Source organism: Trachemys scripta, chromosome 2, assembly GCF_013100865.1.
Source record: "Trachemys scripta elegans isolate TJP31775 chromosome 2, CAS_Tse_1.0, whole genome shotgun sequence".
In the NCBI taxonomy this organism is placed as follows: Eukaryota; Metazoa; Chordata; order Testudines; family Emydidae; genus Trachemys; species Trachemys scripta.
In genome coordinates this window covers 122,359,028-122,373,024 of record NC_048299.1, presented here as the reverse complement: position 1 = coordinate 122,373,024, position 13,997 = coordinate 122,359,028, and the positions used below count along the sequence as shown (strand labels likewise).

At 43.8% G+C, this 13,997-nt stretch overlaps 1 protein-coding gene across 6 annotated transcripts in view; it reads right to left on the bottom strand.

Moving 5' to 3' along the window:
- The window catches only part of TENT4A (terminal nucleotidyltransferase 4A), a 110,178-nt gene that overhangs the window by 36,945 nt on the left and 59,236 nt on the right, over nt 1-13,997 (bottom strand). For all 6 annotated transcript variants that reach the window (XR_004644591.1, XR_004644592.1, XR_004644593.1 and 3 more), the window contains exon 8: nt 3,167-3,293. Coding sequence is in view for 3 of the 6 variants with exons in the window: in XM_034761510.1 (XP_034617401.1) it covers nt 3,167-3,293 (127 nt within the window). In the remaining 3 variants the exon portion in view is untranslated. The remainder of the gene's footprint in view (nt 1-3,166; nt 3,294-13,997) is intronic.

Sequence of the window (13,997 nt, the reverse complement as noted above, 5' to 3'; positions counted from 1 at the left end):
TCCAAACCTAGATGTAATTAAACATTATACTTGTATAACCCAAACTCTTAAAGCAACAAATAGCAGCCTATCTTGTAATGACCGGGGAAAAATCTAGTAACACCAATATTACTGGCATACAAACGCAGGTAATGTTGGTTCTATTATCCATCAAGTTAGAGAATAAATTGCAAGTCCTCACATCACAGGAATGCTTTTGCAAGCCTCTATTACCGTCTCCTCTCCTCAAATGGTCATCCTGAAGAATCTGTTCTCCTTCATAGCCTCTGTACTGGAGCAGATCTTATTTTCCCCCAAGACTGGTATATCCTCAGATGATTGCCCTTGGAGGGGGAGCAACTGAGTCTCAGTCATGGACAAAGGAATGTAATGTCCTTTTATCAAATGAGACCCTGAGGGCAGATAGGACCACCAAAGATGTTTCCTTATAGTCATTTGAAAGGTAAAGTTAGTGTTTGAAAAACCAGGTTCACAGATCCTGTTCATGAAGCCTTCTTTTAAAAAAGTTGGATACATGAAGATTGTCCTGGCTCCTAAAAAGATAGTGTTCCCACTGCTGGTAACTTTACACAGGGTGTTGTGACTAAGGTCTTTCTGGAATTTAAAAAGTAGGGATAGGCTACCTAATGTGTGCAATATTGATATCCACTCTCCTTGCATCAGACACCATCCAGCCCTACTTGTATGTGGTAACAGAATTATGAACACTGGAGTGTCTATCAACAAAGGAATTACCTGAAGTATACTAAATTCACTCTACTGCACTCAGTTCTACAATTAAGAAGAATTCTGGGATATAAATCAAGACTGGACTCCACACTAGGTGATCTGGAGCCACTTTTCATACATAAGCTATGGTAAAAGCAGCAAGTTGGCTAGGCATACCTTGTTTGGTATGTCAAAGCACGATAATTTTTTCCCTCTATCATGGCCCAGAGAAGAGAAGTGAAGGCATACCCAGATGTCTGACCATAAAGAACTTATTTATCTTAACTAGATCTCTTCAGATATTTGGATATCTGGTAGAGTTTGGTCCAACTTTTGTGTCTCACTCCCAAGTCTGCTCAGACATTAAGCTTCCCTTCTATATAAATGGTTGACATTTGTCCTTCAATATCGAACATAGGCAAGTAAGTTTAATTCTCTGGTTGTTAATGCTGGTAAATTTTCCAAGCTTGCGTGTTAATCAAATTGGGAAGATAATATGTGCGGGAGTATAGGAGAGGGAGAGTGGCCTGAATTAAGAGAACTATTGATATAGATTTGGAGAGGGAAAGAGTAGAGCACATACCATAAACAGGAGGAAAAGATAAGGCAGGAGAGAGAGAGGAAAAAAACTGTGGAACACACTAAAAACAATGCAGGAAAAACCATACTGATAATCTATCCTAGGAAAGAAAATTGGAGTGAAGCCTTAAGGAATGGAAGGTAGGACTCCAGGATACAGAAACTGAGCTACCACCTTGTTTTTAATAGATCTTATGGACTTGAGGCTTTAGAGCTTTATGGGTCTTGTTTGAGTTTGGAGAGCCTTCATGTGCTTCCAAAATCCAAGACTTCTGTGTTCAAAGAAGTTACCCCTTCCTCAGAAGTTTCAGTTCTTCGTTTAAGAGGGATGGGTTGTGTGATTTGTTCTCTCCATCTAGGAGTTGAAAGGACCAAGAAATACAAAATGGTATCTAAAGCTTCCTTGTCTAGAGTGCCTCTATCATGTTTGACTAAGTACACTGGCAAAGTAAGAGGTTATTGGCAAGAGCTTGCAGCACAAGAACAGAACAACTCCCTACATGACCACACAAAGGCCTAACAAACCTCCAGGACCCCTCAACTGCTCAGTCCCTTGCTACCGAAGCAGAGGGAGTGAGAGATTGTTGGATGCAGAATTTGATAGCTAGTTCCCAGAATTACCTCGAAATGCAGAGGGGTTAACTTTAGTGCATACAGGGCTATACAATCTTGTTACCTTCCCCTCCTTGACAGATTCTGCGTTAGTGATAAGGGGAAAGTCTAATCCTGAGTATCAGCTGGTCCAGTCTAGCAGCAAGTGAGCAGGGAGGTCATGACTGCGCATCAGATGACAGGAAAGAGCTGGAGATCCACAGTCACCATGTTAAAAGCAAGAATTAGGCCACTTGCAATAGGCCAGAAATGTGAAAGACTTGATTCACTTTGTCGCAGAGAGCAAAGATGCTAATACTTTCTGCTGGAAGCAGAATAGTAGAGGCATTTTGCCACATCTAGCCTTTCAGAGCATACGAACTCTGCAAACAAGTGGCTTAACTACATGGGGAAATTTTCCAGCATAGGATTCCACTTGTTATACAGGGGTAACTCCCCATATAGACACTTATTCCATAACTAGTAGCATAATTATACTCCTAATTATGCCAATAAGTTTCCCCATGTAGATAAGCCTTAAGCAAGAAACTTCAGCAGAGCTGCCTCCAATTTGGCCTGAGGAATTTAATTCAACACATTCACACATGCAATATCCATCTGGAGTTAGACAACTCATCAGCACTTTACTGTAAAATGCTATATAGGTTACATACATTATAGATATCAAACCTTGAAGCTTGACAACTTTTAAGGACAATAAAAAACAAATTAGTGCATATAAACTTACGGCCATTTGAAAATTATGTATCGAGCATGAATAGTGTCATCTTAGTGATTTATGAAAGCAATATTTAAAAATTGCGTAAACACTAGTCTGTTTTAGCCAGCACTCCTCAATCTTTGCACCTTATAGCTACACGTGCACAAATATGCCACTGAACTTAAGAAAGCAGTCCACACTTTTGAGCAATATTTAAAATAGATTGCTTGAGGAAAAGAAGAGGATGTATCCAGAACAGAGACCAGCAGATCTCCCAGAGATTCCATCCACGCTGAGGAAAGGGAGATAGAGGAATAAAAGCTCCCACCAGATTTGCTAGCCAGTCTGCTATGTTTCCCTAAACAGACACTTCAAGTCATGTGCACCGAAACATGAATTCTTACAAACACAAAGTTTAGTATGAATACATCTGTGCAAATTTCAACAAAATGGCAGTATACAACAAATAAATACCCCTTCTTATATTTGAGAAGATTTTAATAAGCATTTTCAGATACTCCTATTTGATTATCTAAACATATACATATTTAAGAAGTGGACTATTACCTCTCAGAATCTCTATTTGGATATGATCTTGCAAGCGGCGATACTGCATGACTAAGAACAATGTAGGCATAATCAAAAACTTGTTTCACTTGCATGGCGCCGTAAGAACTTCTGCCAACGTCATTTCCTGTAACAATGACAATTATCAATTAACACATTTTTAAACTAGTATCCAGAAAAATCCTGTCAGCCTGAAAGCTCAATACCAAAGAAGCTTCACCACAGATGGTGTGAGTTGATTATCTGAAGGATCTCATACTGAAAATTTGTCCTTGCACACCAAAGTGTGCTAACAAAACTACAAAGCTGAATTAGGGCCGCCAGTGTAGTCTGACACTTTATGAATGCCAGTTTTTGTGTGTTGTGACGTAAGAAACTCAATCCCGATAAAGATATTAGAATAAAACCTATAAAACAAATTTCAAATAATCCCTGTTAAAAGTAGCTTCAATCTACCCTGCATTATTTGTATGGGGAAGGTAGCTGAAATTTTAGAATAAGTTATATATTATTGTGAATAATAAAGCACAGCAGCTCCTGTGACTGATCTCGTGTCTTTTTGAATTAACAGTTTAAGTTACTTTGGAGTTCACTGCCTCTCCTGTTCTTATCTCATCTGCATTAACCAGAAGACTCAATATGCTACATAGATTGAAAAGCAAAACATGGACAACTAGCCATAAGTTAGATGGGGAACTGCCATCACCTGTCAACTGTCGTAGCAAGAAAACTCCAAACCAATACCACCTCAGTAATTTGTGAGCCAAAAAGGAACAATATGTACTGTAATTAGATCCTTACAAAAAGGCAGAAAGCCTGTAAACTAGCGTTGCAACTTCCGAGTTTTACTAGAAATTGCACTTCATGGACTAAATATTTCAGAATAAAAAAAAAGGGAGAATTTATTAACACTACTTTAAGAGCAGTTGAGCTGAAGAGGTATAAAGCATCAGAGGGATGCTTGATAACCACCTCTTTTCCAAACACTTAAGAGCAAAACCTAGAACAGTTCCTCCAGTTGCCCCTAGATCCAAGACCAATCACTTTAAAGAAGACAGTAGCATGATTCATGCCAAATCCTTCTACCTGATTTCTGGTCTCCAGGTAGGTACTCAGACTAATAAAGTCACCCTTTAGCTTCTCTTTGTTAAACTAAATAGATTAAGTTGGAGTCTTACCGTAAGATGTTTTCCATTTCTTTCATCCTTTTTGTGACTCCTCTATCCCTGTACAATTTATCAACCCCCTTCTTGAACTCTGAATACCAGAACTGGACACTGTACTCTAGTAGAGGTCACACAAGTGTCAAATACAGAGGTAATATAACCTCCCTACTCCTACTTGAGATTCCAATTTTATACATCCAAGTATCACATTCTATCGGCCAGAGCACTGCATTGCATGCCCATGTTCAGCTGATTACACTGGTCTACAATTTTTGAGAAGTAGTCTGCTTCAGAGATAAAATGTGCTATTTATTATGTATTTTGATGTGCTGAATTCAAATATGACAATTAAAACAACTGGCTACTGTTTAAGATATTTAAGTTTTTACATTTTATGTCTAGGTTATTGTGTAGATAGAGTTTTAATCATAAATTGTAAACCTAGGTTTTTCATGTGTTTATGGTAGCTTTATATGATAATATTTCACCTGTCCTGTTTATGTAACACTTTAAAAATCAGCAAAAGGGTTATACAAATAAAATTTATTATGAAACAAAAGGCAAAAAACTATTATGTACATAGTTTAGTCCTGTTCAGTGTCTACTCGGCGCTTCTTGGCTTGTCTCTTGTATTCGTTAAATGGAGCATCTCTTGTCACTGTCCAGCAATAGTCTGCAAGCATTGATAGGCTCCATTTGCCCTGATAGCGTTTCTCCATTGTTGCAATATCCTGGTGAAATCGCTCGCCATGCTGGTCGCTCACTGCTCCGCAGTTCGATGGAAAAAAAAAATCTAGATGAGAGTGCAAAAAATGTATCTTTAGTGACATGTTGCAACCAAGGCTTTTGTATGCCTTGAGGAGGTTTTCCACCAACAACCTGTAGTTGTCCGCCTTGTAGTTTCAGAGAAAATGTATTGCCTCTAACTGGAAGGCTTTCATGCCGTCTTTTCCTTGCCACGCAGTGCATGGTCAAATGCATCATCTTGAAGAAGTTCACGAATCTGAGGACCAACAAAGACACCTTCCTTTATCTTAGCTTCACTTAACCTTGGAAATTTGCCATGGAGGTACTTGAAAGCTGCTTGTGTTTTGTCAATGGCCTTGACGAAGTTCTTCATCAGACCCAGCTTGATGTGTAAAGGGTGATAACAAAATCTTCCTTGATTCAACAAGTGGTGGATGCTGAACACTTTTCCTCCCAGGCTCCAATGACTGTCGGAGTGGCCAATCTTTCTTGATGTAGTGGGAATCTCTTGCACGACTATCCCATTCACAGAGAAAACAGCAGTACTTTGTGTATCCAGTCTGCAGACCAAGCAACAGAGCAACATCCTTCAAATCACCACAAAGCTGCTACTGATGTTGGTCATAGTTTATGCAGCTCAAAAGTTGTTTCATATTGTCATAGGTTTCCTTCATATGGACAGCATGACCAACTGGAATTGATAGCAAAACATTGCCATTATGCAGTAAAACAGCTTTAAGACTCGTCTTCGATGAATCAATGAACAGTCTCCACTCACCTGGATCGTGAACGACGTTGAGGGCTGCCATCACACCATCGATGTTGTTGCAGGCTACAAGATCACCTTCCATGAAGAAGAATGGGACAAGATCCTTTTGACGGTCACGGAACTTGGAAACCCTAACATCACCTGCCAGGAGATTCCACTGCTGTAGTCTGGAGCCCAACAGCTCTGCCTTACTCTTGGGTAGTTCCAAATCCCTGACAAGGTCATTCAGTTCACCTTGTGTTATGAGGTGTGGTTCAGAGGAGGAGGAGGATGGGAGAAAATGTGGGTCCTGTGACATGGATGGTTCAGGAACAGAAGTTTCATCCTCTTCCACTTCCTCGTCTGACTCAAGTGAGAATGATTCTGGTGCATCAGGAACCGGCGGTCCTTCTCCGTGGGGTACTGGGCGTATAGCTGATGGAATGTTTGGATAATGCACAGTCCACTTTTTCTTCTTTGACACACCTTTCCCAACTGGAGGCACCATGCAGAAGTAACAATTGCTGGTATGATCTGTTGGCTCTCTCCAAATCATTGGCACTGCAAAAGGCATAGATTTCCTTTTCCTGTTCAACCACTGGTGAAGATGTGTTGCACAAGTGTTGCAGCATGTCTGGGGGGCCCACCTCTTGTCCTGATCTCCAATTTTGCAGCCAAAAGAAAGGTGATAGGCTTTTTTAACCATAGTGGTTATACTGCTCTTTTGTGATGAGGAAGTTACTCACCCTGTGCAGTAACTGACGTTCTTCGAGATGAGTGTCCCTGTGGGTGCTCCACTCCAGGTGTTGGTGCGTCCCTGCGCCTTTGCTCGGAAATTTTTTGCAGCAGTACTCCTAGCAGCCACCCATGCTCAGAGGCTGCCCCCCATTGTGAGTCTAGGTTGACAGTACGCATGCGTGGCCGATCTCCTCAGTTCCTTCTCTACAACGGAGGCCCCCCAACTCTGAAGTAGAGGGGAGGAGAGTGGGTAGTGGAGCACCCACAGGGACATTCATCTCGAAGAACTTCAGTTACTGCACAGGGTGAGTAACCTCTTCGAGAGAGAGAGATGTCTCTGTGGGTGCTCCACTACAGGTGACTTAAAAGACGTATATCTTAGGGAGATAGGAACGCCGTAGATAGTACAGCCCTGCCCAAACGTATATCAGATAGAGGGCCTTGAGTAAGGGCATAGTGTTTAACAAATGTGTGCTCAGAGGACCAGGTGACTGCTTTACAGATATCAGCCAGGGGAACTTTGCGTAAGAATGCTACAGAGGCAGCCAGAGATCTAGTGGAGCGTGTTCTGATGCCATCTGGAGGTGTAACTTTCTTCAGTTGATAGCACAACCGGATGCACTGAGAAATCCAGTTCGAAAGTCTCTGGGTAGAAATAGGCGTACCTTTGGAGCGCTCCGCGATGGAGACAAAGTCTGGAAGAATTTCTAAAAGGTTTGGTTCTATCCAAATAGAAGGACAAGGCCCTGCGTACATCTAATGTATGCATTGAGGCTTCGAACGAGTTCGCGTGTGGTTTCGGAAAAAACGTCGGTAGGTGTATTGGCTCATTAAATGTGGAATGACGGGTGCACCTTTGGAAGAAATTTGGGGTGTAATCTGAGGGTAACCTTGTCTTTAAAAAATAGTGTATATGGTGGGTCTGCTATTTCTCCTGCTCATCTGGCAGTGGTAATTGCCACTAGAAATGCTGTTTTCATCGAGAGGTGTAAAAGGGAGCACGTGGCTAGGGGTTCAAATGGTTGTTGAGTTAGGCAAGACAGTACTAGATTAAGGTCCCACAGGATGGTAGGTGGTTTAATGTCTGGGTATAGGGTTTGGAGTCCCTTGAGAAAAAGCTTGGTGATAGGATGAGCAAAGACAGAAGTGTCATCAATTCTGTCGTGAAAAGTTGTAATAGCAGCTAAATAGACCCTGATGGAGCTGAGAGAAAGGCCGGATTGCTTAAGGCCCAATAGATAGTCAAGTATGAGCGAAAGAGATACCGACGTGGGACAAAGTTGTTTGGTGTTCCGCTAATGTGTGAATAGTTTCCACTTTCGTAAATAGGTGGTGCGAGTAGATTGTGTTCTGCTATGTAGGAGCACCCTTTGAACTTGTTCAGAGCAATCTAGTTCGCTTTGGGAAAACCATGTAGGAACCAGGCTTTGAGGTGAAGCATGGACAGGTTGGGGTGCAGAAAGCGGCCGTGTTGTTGTGATAGGAGGTTCGGAATGAGAGGCAAGGAGATTGGTGGCTGAATCGACATTCTGGTGAGGAATGGAAACCACGGTTGTCTGGGCCACGATGGGGCAATTAGGATCACCTTGGCCCAGTCTGTTCGTATTTTTATCAGGACCCTGTTGAGAACCAGTATCGGGGTAAACGCATAGAGTAGGTTTCGGTGCCATGGGATCATGAATGCGTCTCCCAGGGAACTGCTCTGGAGCAAAAATTGGGACATTTCTTGTTTTTTGTAGTTGCAAAAAGGTCTATGGTTGGGTAACCCCAAGTGCTGAATACGTTGTGAATGGTTTTCTCGTCTATCTTCCACTCGTGGTCCCATGGGAAGCATCTGCTTAGTTTGTCTGCCGTGGTGTTCATTACTCCGGGAAGATAGGCAGCCGATACCCAGATGTTGTTCGCAATGCACCAATTCCAGAACTTCATAGCCTCTGTGCACAGCGAATGGGATCGAGCTCCTCCCTGCCCGTTTACATAAAACATGCATGCAATGTTGTCTGTCATCATGCGTACGTGATAATCCTTGATTAGTGGCAGGAAGTGACGGCATGCATTGCGAAGAGCTCAAAGTTCTAGGACATTTATGTGCAGGGAGGTCTCGGTTGACTACCAAAGCCCCTGTACTGTGTGGTGAGACATGTGTGCACCCCAACCTGTCAGAGATGCATCGGTGGTCAGTATGAGTGATGGAGCCTGCTGAAGAAAAGGGACTCCAGAACAGAGGTTGGAGTGAACTGTCCAACAGCGTAGAGAATCTTTGACTTGGACAGGTATGGAGAGTCTTGTTTAGAGAGTGCACATTCGGTCTGTAAACTGTGGTCAACCACACTTGGAATCGCCTCACGTAGAGGCGTGCATTCTGGACGACAAAAGTGCACAAGGCCATGTATTTGTAGGCAGTCTCGGGCAGTCACCTGGGGACTGTTGCGAATTTTTGTGGCCAGTTGGCTTATGGAGTTGAAGTGGTCGGGTGGGAGAGATGCCAACCCCGTCCGGGAGTCAAAGTCTGCACCTATGAACTCCAGGTGCTAGGTGGGGCGTAACGTGGATTTGTTTATTTGTAGGCCGAGAGATAGGAAACAATCGACGGTGAGCCACGTGAACCAGAGAGCTTAGTCAAACGTTGAGGCTTTGAGGAGGCAATCGTCGAGGTAAGGAAAAATTATGATCCCTTGTTTCCTGAGGTAGGCAGTGACTACGGCTAGGAGCTTGGAAAAGACAAGGGGGGATGTGGACAGTCCGAAGGGGAGAACCCTGTATTGAAAATGTGTCAAGCCGAGGTTAAATCGAAAGAAGCGTCTGTGGGCCGGATGTATAGTGACATGGAAATAGACGTCTTGTAGGTTGAGGGCAGAAAACCAATCGCCCTGCTCCAGTGCTGGGATTATGGTGGTGAGGGTAACCATCTTGAACTTCTGCTTTTTGACAAATTTGTTGAGCCGCCTGAGGTCCAGGATTGGTTGCCATCCCCCATTTTTCTTTTCTGTTAAGAAATAATGGGAGTAAAAACCCTTCCCTTTGTGTCGTGCTGGCATAATTTCTACTGCTCCCAGATGAAGGAGATGTTGCACTTCTTGGAGGAGTAGCTACTCGTGAGAGGGGTCCCTGAAGAGGGACGGGAGGGTGGGTGGGTGGGAGGCAAGGAGAGGAAGGGGATGGCGTATGCAATTGTAACTACCTCTATGACCCACTTGTCGGAGGTAAACATTCTTCCATTGGTGGGAGAATGGTCATAGGCGGTGTCCAAAGATAGGTGTGTTGGCTGAAGTGGGAACGCGGTTTTCTAAACCCTCGACCAAGGCTTCAAATCTGCCTATTAGTTGGAGGGGATTGAGGCACCCCTGCAGAATTGGGACGACGACGCTGGAATCTTGGTCTTTGACGTTGTTGTTGTTGCTCCTGTGGTCTATGGGAATGTTGTGTAAATGCGGGATAGCGTGGACGTTGGTATGGCTGGTATCTATATTGCCCTCTTCTGGTCATAGGTGTCTGGAGACCTAAAGACCGGAGGGTTGCCCTTGAGTCCTTCATTGAATGAAGCACGTCGTTCGTGGCAGAAGTAAAAAGTTTGTCACCGTCAAAGGGAAGATCTTCAATGGTGCTCTGAACTTTGAGGAAAGAAAGAGGAGGAGAGCCATGAACCCCGTTGCATGACTACTCCTGTGGCGGTCGATCTTGCTGCAGTGTTGGCTACATCGAGGGCCTCTTGAAGAGCGGTGCGTGATATGATTTGTCCCTTGGAAACCAGAGCTGTGAATTGTTGTTTCTTCTGTTCAGGAATGTCGTCAATAAAATCCATGAATTTATTATTGTTTGTGATCATATTTTGCAAGGACTGCAGTATAATTAACTATACGAAATTGTAGGGTCGAGGATGCGTATACTTTACAACCAAAGAGGTCCAAGCGTTTGCTGTCCTTGTTGGCTGGGGTGGAACGGGAATACTGTTGTTTGGCCCTTTGGTTCGCAGCATGTACTACCAATGAGTTTGGTGTTGGGTGGGTAAAAAGGAATTCAGAACCCTTTGAAGGGATAAAGTACTTCCTGTCCGCTTGTTTACAGGTAGGTAGGCTTGTAGCTGAAGTCTGCCAGATGGACTTAGCGGGTTCTAAAAGGGCTACGTTGATTGGTAATGCCACCCTAGAGGAAGAAGAGGGCTGTAGGATGTCAGTTAGCTCATGCTGTTGTTCAGTGACTACCTCCAAGTTAATTCTCAAGTCACTGGCAACTCTTTTAAAGAGGTCTTGGAATTTTGCGTAGTCATCTGATGGTGTTGGAGGAAGGGGAAGTAAGGCTTCCTCAGGCGTTACCTCCCGCTCTGCTGGAACAGAAGCAAGGCTAGGTTGATCCTGGAAGTGTGACTGCTGCCAGGTGTCTTGTGTCACTGGCAGATTCGTCAGGTGGTGGCGCTAGACCGGTGTTGCGCCTGGTCAAATTGCCATAGGCCACGTATTCTCGAGGGTACGATGCCCATGGTGTGCAATATTGCCATGGTGGTGGGTAGGGCATAGGTGGTGCCATCCAGGGGTTCACCCCCCAGGGGGCAGGATCCTGAGAATAGGAGGAGGTAGTTTTCTTATAACCTCTATTGACTGGGGTCTGGGAGTGGGAGTCTTGATATGGAGAAAAAACTCCCTGTGGATCAGTTTCCTCCTCACTGGAGGAAGGCTGCTCAGATCCTGACTCATGCATTGGAGAAGAACAGACATTCATCAGGGGAGACTGCAGGATAGGTGATACCAATAGATCTGCTGTCTGAGTAAACTGAAAAGCTGAGGCTCCTGCGTGAGGTGAAAGCTGTGCAGGGGGAGGTTGCCATGCGGGAGCATTCCTCTGAGCAGGGGTTTTGCCTGTGATCTCCCTGTCAGTCTGCTCCGCGGTTGTCAGTGCCGCGGTCGGTGCCGGGCAGGTAACATCAGCCTGCAGGGGATCAGGCATGTTGTAAAATGTCGGCACCGCGTCTGTCGCCATAATAGAGGCAGGCAACTGAAAGCCTGATGCCTCAGCACCAGAGCCTCGTGCAGCCGCTGCAGCCTCAGGCGGCTTTCGCGCGGTTCCTGAGGAGCCCGGCTCAAAGTTGCTGAGGCGAGGAAACACAGGCAGGGAGACCGTTGATTTGCCTGAAGAAACCTTGTGCCTCATAACCTTCTTTGGTGAAGAAAGCTGTCCCTTCTTTGTAGATTTTTTCAGTTTTTTTGAGGCGGGGGGGCTGTGGCAGGCAGCGGAGCCGGATTCAGCGCCTGGGTCTGAAACTGACCCGATAGACTTTTGCAGGAAGAGCAGTTTAAGTCTAAGCTCCCTGTCCTTCTGCGCCCTGGAACTGAGTTTACAGCAGTGGGCACATTTTTGGGGAATGTGGGCTTCCCCCCAAACATTTTATACACTTTGAGTGGCCATCTGATAGCGGGATAGCCTCTTTACATGTAGAGCAGCGCTTGAAGCCTGTGGAGCCCGGCACGGCCGAAGCAGCTGCGGCTGACAAATTTTTTTTTTTTTTTTTGGTAACAGATAAGAGGTAATTAACTACACTAACAAGGAACTGACAACAAACTAACTACTAGAAGGGTAATTGTAGCAAGAGTGAGGGATTTCCTAACGAGACTGCTGAGCTCCGTCTCAGGCCGGGGACAGTAGAGAAGGAACTGAGGAGACCGGCCATGCATGCGTACTATCAACCTAGACTCACAGCAGGGGGCAGCCTCTGAGCATGCGTGGCCGCTAGGAGTACTGCTGCAAAAAATCTCCGAGCAAAGGCGCAGGGACGCACCAACACCTGGAGTGGAGCACCCACAGGGACATCTCTCGAAGAAGAAGCAAAAGTCACTTCACCACAAACATAGCAGAAGTTATCTGCACTGTTCACACAAGTACGAGGCATCTCTGCTCACTTTGGCAAAACAGAAATGTGTCCCTTTGCAAAATCAAACACTGTATGATTTCTAGAGCTGATATAGGGCAATTTGTTCAGCAGAGTGATGTAAGCTTCATTATGATTGCATCATCCATGACTTCTAGGAATAACATGATGCAATTTATATCATGTATGACGCAATACCAACTTCAGATTGCGTCATTCATTGTTTTGCCTAAAAAGCAAATACTGTCCAAACCCAGTCAGATTTATTCATAGATCCAGTCAAAGATGTATTTTAGTCATTTCTGGTTTAAATTGAGATCCCTTCCCTTTAGAACTCACTTATCCTCCGCCATTCCCAAATCAAGGGTCGTATATACTGACCCAATAGCATACCTTGAAAACTAGAGCCAATCAACGATTTTAAGCATCATTTTCATTCTCAGTGACCCAGAATTAGTAAAGTTTGACTACATTTATTTCAGAAGCATTTTGGCTGTAGAGCAGTGTTATCCACCATGACCCAAGTATTTTTGTTTTGTTTTTTTCCCCCAGAGTCACAGCTTCCCTGGATAGAGTCCCCACCTCCAATCCTGTAAGTATGGCCTAAATTTTTCGTTCCTAGATGTAGGATTTCAAATTTGGCTGCAATGAACTGCATATTGTTTGCTTGTGCCCAGTTTACCAAGTTACCCAGATCACTCTGCATCAGTGACCTGTCCACGTCATTATTTACCTCTGCCCCAATCTTTAGGTGATCTGCAAACTAACAGTGATGATTTTATGTTGTCTTCCAGATCACTGATAAACAGTGTTAAAAGTGTAGGGTCAAGAACTGATCCCTATGAGACTGACTAGAAATGCCCCCACTTGATTATTCCTCATTTGCAGTTATATTTTATTTACTCACTTAAACGTGCATGTTGATTTTGCATTCCAGTTTTTAATTAATGTCATGAGGTACCAAGTCAATACTTTACAGAAGTTGAAGTACATGACAACACTTTTACTTTAACAAAACTTGTAATCTCATCAAAAAAGATCAAATTAGTTTGACAGGACCTATATTCCATAAACCCATATTGAGTAGCATTTATGATATTAACCTCCTTTAATTCTTTATTAATAGAGTCCCATATCAGTAATTCCATTATTTTGCTCAGGAGCAATATCAGGCTGACAGGCCTATAATTACCCATGTCATCCTGTTTACCATTTTTAGATATTGGCACAACTTTACTTTGTGTTTCAAGTCTCATTAAAAGTCAACATTAAGGAGCAAGAGACTCCTCAGTCAGTTCTTTTAAAACTCTTGGATGCAACTCTTGGATGTAGAGCAGTTAGTTTTAAGATGTTTAACTTTTGTAGCTGCTGTTTAACATTCTTCCAAGTTACTGTTCAAATAAAAAGCAACAGTGTGTCCTGTGGCACCTTTAAGACTAACAGATGTATTGGAGCATAAGCTTTCGTGGGTGAATGCCCACTTCATCGGATGCATGTATCCGACGAAGTGGGCATTCACCCACGAAAGCTTATGCTCCAATACATCTGTTAGTCTTAAAGGTGCCACAGGAC